General features: G+C 43.6%; 1 protein-coding gene across 4 annotated transcripts; it reads right to left on the bottom strand.

Annotated features, from left to right (window-relative positions):
- Positions 1–445: 445 nt before the first annotated feature.
- On the bottom strand, positions 446–12557 carry LOC138994129 (ADP-ribosylation factor 2-like). 4 transcript variants are annotated; one of them, XM_070393806.1, is made up of 6 exons: positions 12484–12557; positions 11576–11788; positions 9681–9847; positions 8565–8675; positions 4648–4772; positions 446–2237 (listed from the first exon to the last, which is right to left on the bottom strand). In XM_070393806.1, the coding sequence occupies exons 3-6, from the start codon at positions 9826–9828 to the stop codon at positions 2076–2078; spliced, it is 546 nt and encodes a 181-aa protein (XP_070249907.1). In that variant the 5' UTR covers positions 9829–9847; positions 11576–11788; positions 12484–12557; the 3' UTR covers positions 446–2075. The 4 variants fall into 4 exon arrangements, with proteins under 4 accessions (XP_070249907.1, XP_070249905.1, XP_070249906.1 ...); XM_070393804.1 differs by lacking the exon at positions 12484–12557 and adding an exon at positions 12403–12448; XM_070393805.1 differs by lacking the exon at positions 12484–12557 and adding an exon at positions 11890–12395.
- Positions 12558–15231: the final 2674 nt, after the last annotated feature.

Here is a 15231-nt window from a genome sequence, read left to right as displayed (position 1 = left end):
CCAAAATCACTGAAAGACAAAGACTGCAGTTGGAATTGTCATGAAAGTACCAGTACTGCTAAAGGCCCAGGGCCAGGAGAGTACCCCTGTGGTTGTCTTTTGTACAAGTGCCCTGTGAGTTTTCAATAAAAAGTCAGCTAAGATAGAAAAGGAGGGATTTGCCGAAACCGGTTTGGCTCAGTGGATAGAGCGTCGGCCTGCAGACTGAAAGGTCCCAGGTTCGATTCCGGTCAAGGGCATGTACCTGGGTTGCGGGCACATCCCCAGTGGGGGATGTGCAGGAGGCAGCTGATCGATGTTTCTCTCTCATCGATGTTTCTAACTCTCTCTCTCCCTTCCTCTCTGTAAAAAATCAATAAAATATATTAAAAAAAAAAAAGAAAAAAAAAAGAAAAGGAGGGATTTTAAAGTAGTTCAAGACATTCAGAAGTACATGGCCGCCTTCTCTTCCTTCCAAAGCAAGCTTTTTATTGTTTAATCGACAGTGTTCAGTGAAGCCTAGCACTGTACTAAGAACACTGTACTAAGCATAAATACACAAGTGTAAGACACAGTCCTAGCCAATTTAAACATAGAATCTAAACATTTCTCAGGAATTACTCCGTGGCTAAACAAGCAAAACTGGACTTAGTTGACAATATTGCAATGAACAGTCTTTAAAGCCAACATTTTAAAGAAAAACATTACACCTACACTTGTTATGGTATGCAAGTTCTCCCCAGTAATATCAACTTCATTGTTATCAATAAACAAGGTTTACTTTTCTTAAAATTCACCTTTATTAAAATTCACCCCTGTAATCTCAATAGATTTTTTTTTTAAAGGAACTTTGAAAGGTAAAGTAGTGGAAACGTGTACAAATTTGGCCAACAGATGTCTGAGCAAAAGAGCTCGAGACTACTGAGAGAACCTAGCCCATCTCCAGGCCATTTTCATTAACATTTTGACAACATAAAGCATGTTCCCATGTAAGACATTACCACCATCCAGAAGAGGGAGTCAGTACCATGGACAGCGGTGTAGGCCAGCCATTACCAGAAGGGCGAAATTTTGCACTAACAAAGAGGCAATAGATACCAGGGGTTGAGGGGAATATTGTCCCCCAAATTAACCTCTTGATTCTCTCACAAACTCTCATAACTCACAGGTGTTAGCCCAAACCGGAAGTTGGATTGAGGTACTGTACATGGTGATGATTCATTCATAACCTCCTGCGTTGAGAGCGTAGAACATTCAGCACAGAGCAGAGAAGCGAGAGCAGCAGCCTCAGGAGCCTGAAACCTGAGAGGGTGATGCAAGGACACAAACATGACTGTCACCTTGCTTTCTTTTCCAGACCCTTCACTCAACTGTGGCCCCAGAAAAGAGCTTTAGCCTCATGCTGGGTTACTACCCAAAATGGTCTCCATTTTGGCCAAAAAAAAAAAAAAAAAAAAAGCAAATCAAGGAAGGAACTAGCACAAGGGGAGGACTGGATAATTCTCTAGTGTTCATGTAGTTTGGATACTCTAGTGAAAAAGATCACTGACTCCTTGAAATAAAGTACGTTACACCGGGAAGTCTGGGCTAGGCTGCAGCTGAAGGGAAAAGTTCCAATCTGAACTTCAAACCTGTGGTAAGCAAGAGCCTTTTGCTTGAAAGCACTGAATAGTGAGCATCTAGCTCTGGCAGGGATGGGAAAGAATGCCAGTTCCTTCCTTTTTGTAGACTCTAAAGTCTAACAGGGTGCTGGGTATGCAGAGACGCCGGGTCCAGGGCTTCACAAATGACCTTGGTCCTCATGCCAGCAACCCTTCTCCTTTCTACCATGAAGGTCACTCTGGCTCCTGTGCACCCAACAGCCCTCAGGATTCCTCCATCAACTGTAGAGATGATCATCAAGGCTACTGAAATAGGAGGTAGTGTACAAAATGTAACGCTGGTTTTTCTTAAAATGTAACACTGGATTTCTTATAGCAGATACAAGGCACAGTGTGAGAAAGCCGCCCCACGCCCAGCCACACATCCACACTTGCTCCTTGCACACACACAAGCAGCTGGTTTCGCCATGATGCACAGGAATGAATTGCTTCCAGTCACTTCTGGTTCTTAAGCTGGTTGGAGAGCCAGTCCAGGCCTTTGTAAAGCCCGTCTCCACTGGTGGCGCTGGTAGCCTGCATGTGCCAGTTTCTCCGGCGGACGGACTGTAAGCCAAGCTTGTCTGTTATTTCTGCTGTGCTCATAGCATTGGGAACATCCTTGAAAGAGAATATTCAAAAGTCAGTTTATAATGTTGCGTTCATATCATGAAATACCATGCTCTTAAAAATATATATATCATGCTCTTCTCCCCAAACCTGCCCCAACCCACAGACTTATCTCAGCTGATGGCAACTCTAGCCTTCCAGCTGCTCAGGCCCAAAACCTTCAAATCATCCTTAATTTTTTTTCTCTCTCTCACTCTCACAACTCCACATTAGGAAATCCTACAGACTCTATCATCTAAATATATTCAGCGTCTGACCATTTCTCACCTCACCTTCACAGCTACACCCTAACCCAGCCGTGGGCAAACTACGGCCCGCGGGCCGGATCCGGCCCATTTGAAATGAATAAAACTAAAAAAAAAAAAGACCGTACCCTTTTATGTAATGATGTTTACTTTGAATTTATATTAGTTCACACAAACACTCCATCCATGCTTTTGTTCCAGCCCTTCGGTCCAGTTTAAGAACCCATTGTGGCCCTCGAGTCAAAAAGTTTGCCTACCCCTGCCCTAACCCCACCACCATCATTTCTCACTTGGATTACTTACATAACTTCCTTATTGGTCTCCTTGCTCCCCTCAAGTCTATTCTTAACAGTCAATTAAAATCAGATCAAGTCATTCTTCTATCAGAATCCTGCAACAGCTCACTCTCTCTGGGGATCAGAGTCCTTCTGATGGTCTATAAGGCCTTCATGACCTGAGCCCCCATGACTTCTCCAAACAGTCCTGCTTAGTCTTTTTAAATACAACACTCAGCACATGTTACTATATTATAACACTTACTTACTTAGTATGGTTTTTCTTATCCATCTCCCCTAACTAGGATGTAAGCTTCACAAAGGCAGGACTCTATCTCTTTCTCTGATGTATACCAAGTGCATAGAACTGTGCCTGGCACATGGCAAGCTCAAACTAAATTTGAATAAATTAGCACTAAAGAACAAGGTAGATCCGTTGTATTGATATGGAAGGTTGGTCAAAGATATGCTAACTGAAAAAGGCAGGTTGCCAAACAGAATGCAGACTATGATCTCCACAATTTCAATGTGAATATAATAATTTAACTGCTTATATAGCAGTGATGGCGAACCTATGACAAGTGAACTCATTTTTTTGGTTGATTTTTCTTTGTTAAATGGCATTTAAATATATAAAATAAATATCAAAAATATACATCTTTGTTTTACTATGGTTGCAAATATCAAAAAATTTCTATATGTGACACGGCACCAGAGTTAAATTAGGGTTTTTCAAAATACTGACACGCCGAGCTCAAAAGGTTTGCCATCACTGTTATATAGGCATAGAAAGTTCTACCTCTGGAAAGAGGTAAGGAATGTAACAATGTTTTACCCTGAGGAGTGGGGCTAAGTATTTCACTTCACTTGATATTCTGAACTCTTTGCATACTTATATCATGAACATATTCTGCTCTTATAATTAAAACAATAAATCAGTTCTTTTTTTTTTTTTTTTTTTGAAAGTCCACTATGTTCACTAGTGAAATTCTGGACTGACATCGAACCTAACAGTAAGGTCCCGGTTGAGTAAATGATGACCTATTTGCCCTTTAAAATCATGTTTACAAAGAGATGAATGACAAGAGAAAATGCTTTTGATAAATCTGAAGTGACAAAACAGTATGCAACACTGTCAAAACAGTACGATTTCAATTTTAAAATGAATATATTCATAGAGGAGAGACTGGGAGGAAACATACCCAAAGGTAACTGTCGTTATCTCAGGCTGGTACATTCCACATGATTCCACCTTCTTTCCCATACTTAGTTCAGCTTCAAGTCCTGTTCTACACCGGGCCCTCCTCCCACTCTTTTACAGCTTATATTACCTCTCCTCCTCAGTGAGAGCCCCATGAGATCTAATCATTCCCTCCCTTGTCCACCCCCAACTCTGCTCCAGTGTCCCTGGCTGCCTTGCTGTTCCTGGAACCCTGGAGCGCCCTTCCTGCTGGACTTCAGGTCTCTGCTCAGATGTCATCTTATCAGAGAGGCATCCTGGCCCCTCCCCATATCCATTCTGCACCTTCTCTGCGTTACCTTCCTCCACAACACGTCCCCCAGACACATCACACACTGTGTACTCACTGACTCTCCTCCCGCTGGGATGTAAACTCCATCAACACAGAGACTTTTGTCTGTCTTGTTCACTGATATTATCGCCAATCCCTAAAACAATGACTGGAACTTTGATGCTCAATGAATATTTGTTGAGTGGATGAATGAATGAATATAAGACATATGCTATAAAGGAGGTGGAGGGAGAGGTTATGGTAGGGACTGGAGAGAGAGAGGCAGACATCTAATTTAAATATCTATTATTTTTAAGTGATCAACTAGCAGTAAATTCCAGTTCCAGTATTCAGAAAGCCAACAACATACCTGTTTATTTGCAAACACCAACAAGACTGCACCCATGAGCTCATCCTCCGTTAACAATCTGGTTAGTTCTTCTTGGGCCTCACTGATCCGTTCTCTGTCGTTACTATCGACCACAAAAATCACACCTGGAGAGAAATCACCAGCATGTTAGTCATCTGAACCCGGAAATGGCAGCTGTTTATATCTCCTTACAGCTTCTCCCTGCTCACATGTGTGTTTTCACGGAAAGCAATCCTATGGAAGAATCTATAATCCCGAGAGTTAGGAAGTGTACTGTACACCAACTAACCTATCTTTTTCAGAAGCATCATAGCCCTTCACCAGATTATACAAAATATACAGAGAAATATACAAAGAAAAGGTTTTTAATCTCTCATTTTTAAAAAATACGTTTTTTTGTTTATTTTAGAAAGAGAGGAAGGGAAAGAGATGGAAATATCAATGTGAGAGAGAAGAGAAACATTGGTTGACTGGCTCCTGCATTCCCCGTACTGGGGATTGAGCCCACAACCCGGGCATGTGCCCTGACTGAGAATCGAACCTGCAACCTCTTGGTGCACAGGACGACGCTCAACCAACTGAGCCACACTAGCTAGGGCAATCACTCATTTTTAATCACTTCATTTCTGCATCAAACCTACATAATAAAGTTCCAGTAAAATTCTGGATATCAACATTCAGGTAAGTTTCCCTGGTTTGGCAATACTCTGCATATATCACACATCAATGTGCCGGAAGGGTAATGCATTCCTAACTCTCAGGATTATATACAGGGTGGGGCATAAGTAGGTTTGCAGTGGCTTGTGTGGGAAAAAAACATGCAGATTATGATTATTACAATAGCTTTATTAGCCCTAGCTAGTTTTGCTCAGTGGATAGAGCGTCGGCCTGCAGATCAAAGGGTCCCGGGTTTGATTCCGATCAAGGGCACGTACCTTAGTTGCAGGCTCTGCCCCAGCCTGGGCCCTGGTTAGGGCTCATACAGGAGGCAACCAATCAATGTGTTTCTCTCACATCGATATTTCTCTCTGTCTTTCCCTCTCTCTTCCACTCTTCCTAGAAATCAATGGAAAAATATCCTCGGGTGAGGATTAACAACAACCCCCCCCCCCCCCCCCCGCCCAAAACACACACACACACCAATAGTTTTATTAACACTGTGTTTTATGTTCTCACAACTGTAAACCTACTTTTGCCCCACCCTGTATCCTTCCGTCTGATTGCTTTTAGTGAAACCACACATGTGAGCAGGGAGAGAACAATGGAAGCTGTGTGTTGGTACCACCGGGATCTCTCCCTTCGGTTCATTTGTGTCCTTGTAATAAAACTGTAATGGTAAGTATAGCCCTTTCCTGTGTCCTGGAAGTCATTCCGATGCACCTGAGGGGGTAGTGGGAACCCCAAACTTGCAGCTGGTGCCTGAAGTAAAGGAGCCTTGTGCACGTGACCCATGAAGTTTGGCACAACTCCAGATAGCTGGTGTCAGAAGTCTTTGCGGCATCCCAGAAAAATCCCAGGAAGCCAGAGACAGGTTGAAGAAAGGTGCTGCCACACTGTATCTGAGCAAATATCGTTGACCTGGTGACTGCCACATTGGCTGGGGAAAGAGGTGGTACAAGGATCTCCCAAAGGCGGTGCCCACGAGGAATCCAACACACCATCCAAATACAGGATCGGGGAGACTTTCTTAGCAGCAGTCCATGTGGCAATAACGGTAATGACCACATGGGGTTCAGGTGACAGTAAGCCCTCTCTCAGACAAGAATGTGGTTGCCAAAAGAACAAATTTGATCCTCAGCTGTGTCAACAGCAGTGAAGGTAGCTTAGTTTTTAGGACATGGGTGATAAAAAGCCCACTCTATTGTATGTCGGTCAGAATATCCTGGGAATGTTGTGGTCAGTGCTGGACCCCACATCCTAAAGCACAGGCAAACTGGAGGGGTTAGGAGAATGACTAGGATGGAAAAGGAATCAGATACCATGTCATCTGAAAAATAACTGCTATAACTGGTGATATTTTACCTGGAGAAAAGACTCATTGCGGGGACTGCTGATCGCTGTCTTCAGATATTTAAAGGGCTATGGCATAAAGAGAGATTTAACTTGTTTTATATAGTAGATGGAAGGTCAGTGGGTAAAATCTACAGTAAGTCAACATGATAACGAGTCAACAGAACTGAAGCAATGAGCTACTGAGGAGGCCCTCCTGTGACTGGAGGTATTCATGCCCAGCTTAAGCCACAACTTGTGGGGACACTGCAAAAGGGACCCTGCTGGGAAGGAGAGGGTAGTGAGATGAGATGTCCTCTAGGTTCCTTCTATGAGGTTTCATGACTATATCTAGGAGGGAAAGCCAGTGCTGGCGCTCTGACCCATCCCTCCATGCTTCCCAGTCCTGCCACCCCCTCCAACAGCTGCCGGGCCAGCCGCTCTGGACCAGCCCACTCCGGGAGACAGCTTGACAGCTGCTGAAGGTTTGGGGCTTGCACGTATCCTTGTCTGTTATAGCACATCAGATTTTAAAAGTGCAAAACATTCAAAACTCCCCCCCAAAATATGAATGCTGCCAGCAGTTCTGGACTGTGATCATCACTAAGCAAACCAGGTTATCCAGAAATTTGAAGAGATCCTTAGAATCATTAGTTTCTAATGCAAAACAGACAAGGGGGAAGCCGGCATAGTACTAATATCTCTTTGCCATTCCTAATAAAAATAAAGGTTTATAAATATTAGGTACCCTTTTCATATTCTATTTTTATAGGGATCTTTATCTGAGAAACAAAGAACCTCGCATCAGACTGACTACACTTTTGCACTAAAAGAATCTAGAAAAGGTAAATTGACACATGAGTAGCATACTGTAATTTGTTTTGTAAATGGGGGAGGAATATGTAATTATAGCATAATTATACTGCATAAAATACCTTTGGGCAGATATACAAAAAATAAAAATTGTTGCCTACAGGAAGGGAACTGGATGGTTAAGGGACAGTGATGAGCTGATGACTTTTTATTATAGACTTTTATTTCTTTTTGAATTCTGAACCATATAAGTACACTGCCATTTAACAAGTTAAAATTACCTGCAATCAAAGAAAAATCTTTTCATGTGAGAACTAATAGACCATTTTATGCATTATGTATGATATAGCCCCATCTTTAAGAAACCAATGATAAGGAAATACAGTAACAATCTGGGATATTCATGCCTATACATGTACTTGTAGAATACTAGTATAGGACAGCAGGGAGGGACTGTGACCACACAAGAGGCTGGAATTTGGGATTTGGGGATTCAGCCCTCTCTGTTCATCTCTTTCTCTCCAGAGGCATGATTTTTAGATATTCTCACTAGGTTTAAAAATGTTTAGTGAATTCAAATTCTTCAAAAACCGGTACCTCATCCAAGGGCACCTATGAAATTCATCAGGATAACCATTTTCTAACCATTACTTGATTAAAAGGAGTTTCCTATATTGGGCATTAAAGCCCAAGTACTTTTTCGAGGAATGCAGGGACCATTTCTCAAAAAGAAATCTCCCCAGTAAGCATAAGTGAGCCATCAGAAGAGAAGGGACGACTGACAGTCCAAATAAAGCAGAGCACCACCAAGGGCTTCAAGCATGTGTCTTTTTAAGAAATATATATTGTTATTGATTTCAGAGACGAAGGGAGAGGGAGAGAGAGATAGAAACATCAGTGATGAGAGGGGATCATTGATCGATTGCCTCCTGCACGCCCAACACTGGGGATCCAGCCCACAACCCGGGCATGTGCCCTGACCAGGAATCGAACCGTGACCTCCTGGTTCATAGGTTGACACTCAACCACTGAGCCACACCAGCTGGGTTCAAGCATGCATCTTTAGATACATTTAATATAAACGGCTCCAAGGCTGTGGACTGGATAACCCTTACCTTTGGTGTCCTTGAAATAATGTCTCCACATAGGTCTGTGTTTACAATGGCTATTGACATCCCATATGGTGAGGCTGATATTGTTATATTCCACCGTCTCCACATTGAAACCTAAATTGAAACGATGGAGACAAATTTTAATGATGACTCTTGCTGGTGGAACAATTCCAAATAATTTGAACTGACATTTGGCCAGCTTTAACATTTGGACTTTTAATTTACAAAGCAGCTTGCTAGTCAAAGATTTATAACTTACAAAACAGAATGTTAGTCAGCTTGCTCTCCCATTCAGCATGAAGGTGTCTCAAAACCTTCCCGACTCTCTCCAACCTCCCCCCTCCCACTTCCCCCTTTCCCGCAGCAAAAAGATCTTAACAGTGTACTTGAGAGCAAACAGAAGCCATTAATGGGACTGACTTCCACTTTCCGCCACACAGTGTAGAAACTTTCCTCCCTCCCTCTTAGAGCCTTTCTCACCCAGGAATTTGGATCTAGAGGCAGTTCTCCAGGCAAAGATGAAGTTCTATCAAAACCGCCTTTGCAAAACCCTTAAATAGCCCATAAGACACAGTGCTGGTTCATAGGAAGGCTGGTCTACAGCTTTGGAACAAATCAGATTCTTCAGTTGGACACCAGCTCAAGTAGTTGGCTCCAACCAGAGTGAAGAAAAAATAATCACACTGCATCTTTAAACACTAGGAGGTACTTGGAGTGGAAAGATGCTTCCACTGAGGACGGCCAGCTGGAAGGAAGACTGGCTGAGGAGGGAACAGCAGATTTTCAGCTTCCCTCTCAGGCCGAGGCTGGGACACATCCTAACTGAGAGGAACGGAGGGCGTAACTGCCCTCACTGTTTAGTCATTATTATCTTTTACTTTTTTGCCTAGCAGCTAAGGATAAATTTGCTTAATCTAAATGTGTTTGTATGACTCCCCTGTAAATCTAGGAATTGGAGAGCAATTTGTTAAGTATATATTACCTGGTTTTGGCATCAAAAAGTGTACATTCTTGGGACAAACAAGATTTTCGAAAAGAAATATTCAGTAATATAAGCAGCATGTTAAGAGTTTAACAGACTAAATTGTAACTTGGTGTGGCCACAGGTTGTTAACATACCTACTGTAGGGACGGTAGCCACAACCCTTCCCAGCTTCAATTTATACAACATGGTGGTTTTTCCTACTCCATCCAAACCCAACATAAGAATCCGCACCTCCTTTTTCCCAAACAGACTTTCAAACAGTTTTTCAAAAACATTCCCCATGGTAATTGAATTTGGTTACCTGGGTGAAAAGAAAGGCAAGTCAAATATCTTTGCAGAGATATGCAAGCATGCATAAAATATAAGTCTCTATTAACGGTGGGTCCTAGTAAAACTTTTTAAAATCATTTTTCATTTTTCAATGACAGTTGACATGCAATATTATATTATATTAGTTTCAGTGATTAGACATTATATAACTTACTAAGTGATCCTCCCAATAAATCTTGTACCATCTGACCCCATACATAGTTATTAGAATATTGTTGACTATAGCCCCTAACTCTATTTTACATACCCACAACTATTCTGTAACAACCATTTGTACTTCTTAATCCTTTCACCTTTTTCACCTTTTCACCCATTCCCCCAACCCCCCCTCCCATCTGGCAACTATCAAAATGCTTTCTGTATCTATGAGTCTGTTCTGCTTATTTGTTTATTTTGCTTAGTTTATTTTCCTTAATTTAACTTATTGATTTGAGAGAGACAAATACAGAGACAGGGGGTGGGGGTGTGGCAGGGGGACATCAACTTGTTATTCCACTTAGCTGTGCATCCATTGGTTGATTCTTGTATGTGTCCTAACTGGAGATGGAATGCGCAGTTTTGCCATATCAGGACGACGCTCTAACCAACTGAGCTACCTGGCCAGGGCCGGCTTTTTAGTTGTTTTTTAAATTCAATTTAAACCATCTTAAGTACACTTTTGTCAATAAGGAGTAGTATGTCTTTTTTCAAAGGCAAACTCAATTAAGCCTTTTGATACCTTACTGAAAAATTATCTTTTCCACTGCAGCATCTAAGTGGGATGGGTAGAAGCCCAGTCTCAATGCCACCACTGTGATGGCAGGCTTTAGCCACCTTAAGTCGGGAAGCAGTGCTACAATCAATATATCTAAACGCTCTTGAAATGAGAACTTAGAGAACCAGTTTACTTTACACATGTGAAGCAAAGTGCTTAAGGCAGGTTCAATATCAACATATCTTCGAAATTTAGTTAGCTGCCTGTGGCTAGCAGACCATATCAATACCCAGAAAATAACCTAACATTTTTCAGTGGTGCAGAAATACCTACAGCATTGGGAAACCGCCCTGGAATCAGTGAAATTAACTGAGTTGAGGCCATACCATAGCATCCAATATTGACTATCACCTTATTCTCCATCAATCTTTAAAACTATTTATTGGAATATAATTTACATACAGATATAAACATTCATGATAACTGTACAGTTTAATGAAATGTCATGAACCAGATCAAAAGAGATGATTGCCAGTGACCTAGAACTCTTTGTACCCCCTTCCAGTCATTATCCTCCAAAAAGGTCATCACTATACTGACTTCGAACATCAAAAATGTTCAATGTTTTATTTTTCAGTAGAATACAGGATAGATTCTATACAGGAAGGCAATAGTAAAGACAGACTGGTTTTGCAGAAACTTACAGTCTTTTAACAAATCAGCCTATTAGTAGTGTGAGCTTGAGATTCTAATTAAAAACTTGAAACTAGTACTGTGTTCATGCCTCTAACCAAGCTCCTGGAAGGGAACAAAGATTCTTCAATCAGAAAAACACACACACACACACACACACACACACACACACCAAACATCCTTATTCTGCATGACTTTCCTAACCAAAGGAAAGCTTTACTCCTGGGAAGAGGCAACCAGGACAGCCAATCTCCCATGCATCCTGCCCTCAGCGACCTCAGAGGGGAGGTCACCCTGTTCCAGAGGTCCTACCTGAAAGCAAAGGCTTCCTACAGTAGCTTAACGTCCTGGATGATGTCCGGCACAGGCCATTCTATGCTACAACCAGAGAAAAGGAGCACAGCACTTATCCTGTATAAAAATGGGGTACAGGCTGCTACAGCCAAAGAATGCATGCTCCAATCCTTCATAGAAGGTCCACATAGGAAGTACATGAAAGTCCAGGGCGTCGCAGCACTTGAAATCCTGTTGGGCGACAAAATAGAGATTTGTCTTTGTTTCTCACAACAACAACAAAATCTCAGTTAAGAAAAAACATAAGCAGCTTGCTGTGAGAAGGAAGGTACCTCTAAGTATCCTGGGAGGCTCCATCTCCTCTCCCAACCACCCCTGGCACACCTCCTAGGTTCCCCCTCCCGCTTCTCCTTGTCTCTTCCTACTCCTCTTCCAGAGGCGCCCAGACCTCGGGAGGAAGGCGGTGGCGACCCCAGTGCCTCTCTGGCACATTCACAACCACAAGAACGAATGGCCCAACAGGGCACGAGGTGCCCCCGCTCCCCCCGGGAAGGCCTACGAATGCCCTTTCTGCCCAGCCACCAAGCCGCTGCCTCTCCACCCGACGGCCGCCGGGAAAGCTTAGGGCCCGGCCACAGCCGCGCCAGGGCTCTCGGAGCCCCGCAGCCCCGCGCTGCGGAGGACGGAGAGGGGCCGGAGCCCCCGCCCTGAGCGCAGGCCGCGCGCTGCCCTCTAGGTCCCTCCCTCCCGCAGGCGGCGTGGAAACAGGAGGCGGCCTTGCGTGCTGTGGTCCCTTCTCCCCCGCCCGCGACTCGGCCGCCCTCACTGGTCACGGCCACCCTCACCGCGGCTTTCGGAATGTCCGCTGCGCTCAGGTAGGCGGTGGGTGAGTGGAGCGGGGACGGGACCTGTTGAAACTTTCGTACCAATGAGCCCGAACTTCCGTGATTGACGACATGTCTGGCCAATGCCAGGGACACTAAGATCCTGGCTGAAGGAGGCCCGCCCTTTGCGACCGGAGCCGAGTCGCGAAGCTTTGTAAATACCGGGTTCACCGACCAGTGACAGCTCAGCGCGTCGCTGTGAGACACGCCCAGTACCCCGCCCCAATGCTGTGTGCAACCAATCAGAAGGGCCAAAGGATTACTGGGTATTCTGCCAAAGACTCGGAAAAATCCCCAGGATTGAAGAACCCTAGGACAGAGGTTCTCAACCTTCCTAATGCCACGACCCTTTAATACAGTTCCTCCTGTTGTGGCGACCCCCAACCATAAAGTTATTTTCGTTGCTACTTCATATCTGTAATTTTGCTACTGTTATGAATTGTAAAGTAAATATCTGATGTGCAGGATGTATTTTCATTGTTACAAATTGAACATAATTAAAGCATAGTGATTAATCACAAAAACAATATGTAATTATATATGTGTTTTCTGATGTTCTTAAGCAACCCCTGTGAAAGGGTCGTTTGACATCCAAAGGGATCAGGACCCACAGGTTGAGAACCGCTGCCCTAGGAGGATTTGGACCTACCCTGTGGGGACGTGGGGACGGGGCCAAGTTCATAGTGCTATTTAAGGAACGTTGCTGGGATGCGGCTAAAAGCGGAAACTAGTCTGGGACTGATGTTCTGTGCAGGAAACACCCTGACCCTGACCCCAAAGGTAAGCATAAGGAAGCCTTCCTATTCAATCCGAAGCTAGACTGCAACCCTGCCTCTAAACAGATTTCAACAGCTGGGGAAAATACTAGCCACCTGCACCTTCCTTCAAATGTCATAGGACCTGCCCTAGCTGGTTTGGCTCAGTGGATAGAGCTTCGGCCTGCGGACTTAAGGGTCCCGGGTTCAATTATGGTCAAGGGCACATGCCCGGGGTTGCTGGCTCATCCCCAGTAGGGGGCGTGCAGGAAGCAGCCGATAATTCTCTCTCATCCTTGATGTTTCTATCTCTCTCTCCCTCTCTGAAATCAATAAAAATGTATATTTTTAAAAATGTAGTATGATCACAGTCCTACAACTCTCAATCACTCAGCCCCTTAAAGGGCAACTTGGTTAGCTAAAGAGGTTACAAACTCCTGCAAATGGTACATGCGAATGGAAAAGGGGTGACACACTGCAATTGACAAGCTATGGGGGCAGAGGGGAGAGGAGTGCACTAAACTCAGAGACCAAAATTAACCACACAGGATGGTGTGAACATAAAAATTCTTAATTAAAAGCAGGTCATGGAGGTCAGTAATGTCCTAGGCCGGTAGCTTCCTTGACAGACGTCAATCTTTACCGTAAGTGAGCCTGTCTATTGTCTTTGTGCATCTGGGATTACATACCTTTGCAATGTCAGAGTCATTTTAGTTCTAGTACTCCTGGTAGTTAGTGGTAATCAGTATTTGCTGTGTAACTTGCTGGGTCCGATTTTGAGTGTATTAGGTACTCGGTGATAATTATCTAATTCTCACATGAAATCTTTAAGTTTAGAGAGTTTAAATGTCACACAGTGTACCCAGACCACCTTCACCCAAGTATTTCTAAATGTATCCCTCTATTCTGGTCATGCTTCCGGTCAAAGAATGTCTTCTCCCTCTCTTAGAAAACCCTGCTGTACCTATTCCTTGCCCTAGACCAGCCGTGGGCAAACTATGGCCCGCGGGCCGGAGCCGGCCCGTTTGAAATGAATAAAACTAAAAAAAAAAAAAAAGACCGTACCCTTTTATGTAAGGATGTTTACTTTGAATTTATATTAGTTCACACAAACACTCCATCCATGCTTTTGTTCCAGCCCTCCGGTCCAGTTTAAGAACCCATTGTGGCCCTCGAGTCAAAAAGTTTGCCCACCCCTGCCCTAGACACAGTCCTCCCGTAAACTCACCCTTAGAAGAAACCTGAAGACACACTTTTACTTTTTCTCAGGAGCCCTCCAGAGAACTGTGACAGGTATGGTCATCTCAGTCAACTATGGTTTGTGGACCTCTAGTGCCTTTAGGTTCTACGAAATGCAGCTCCTCCCAGGAGACGAGAACTTCCTTTTCTCTAAAGTCATAAAGTTTCATCAGATCAATATCTGAATAGTGCCTTTTAAAAGAGATTGGGTCCATAATGTTAATATACCGGCAGTTCTCTGGATCCACAAGGTTAATATGCAGGGTTAGGCAGCCTGGCAAGTGCATTGGGGCTTACACTAAAGGGTAGCCTGGTTTCCATAGCAACATTCATTCCCTTGCATGGAGGATTCTATCATCTCTCCTGCCCACTCAGACTTCCCAGAACGAATTGATTCTCGTGACTATAGGTATTTGTCCTTGATCTTCCAAAGCGAAAGGACATGTTCATCCAAAAACAACAACAACAACAAACAATAAAAAAAACAAAACCCACCTGACTGCAGCTAGACTGCTGCATTGCATCAGCTGGTCTTTCTTTCTTTTAAAATTCCATATCCTTTCTCCATTTTACTCTGTTCTCTAGTGTGGACTAAAGGGGCCACATGCTGACCTGACAAGCTCAGGAGAGGCCTGCATGGCAGTTTTGCAGACTTGGAGACCTAAAGTAACCACAAAGGATGGTCTGAAATTAAACCTTAACTAAAAGCAGTTATGGTGGGTAGTTACGTCCTAAGCCGATATCTTCACTGACAAGGTCAACCTTTACCTTAACTAAGCCTCTCTGTCTTTTTGCA

The sequence above is a fragment of the Myotis yumanensis genome, unplaced genomic scaffold (genome assembly GCF_028538775.1).
Source record: "Myotis yumanensis isolate MYYU_CA2020_CCGP unplaced genomic scaffold, mMyoYum1.0.hap1 SCAF_16, whole genome shotgun sequence".
Lineage (NCBI taxonomy): Eukaryota > Metazoa > Chordata > Mammalia > Chiroptera > Vespertilionidae > Myotis > Myotis yumanensis.
This window is presented reverse-complemented; position numbering and strand designations above follow the sequence as displayed.

Excerpts from the sequence above, each read along its gene's own strand:
- LOC138994129 (XM_070393806.1), bottom strand. The coding sequence starts at position 9,828 with ATGGGGAATGTTTTTGAAAAACTGTTTGAAAGTCTGTTTGGGAAAAAG. Across the intron at positions 8,676-9,680 it reads GGCTACCGTCCCTACAGTAG|GTTTCAATGTGGAGACGGTG; the intron begins GTATGTTAACAA and ends GTTTCAATTTAG. Across the intron at positions 4,773-8,564 it reads TTATTTCAAGGACACCAAAG|GTGTGATTTTTGTGGTCGAT; the intron begins GTAAGGGTTATC and ends ATTTCTCTCCAG.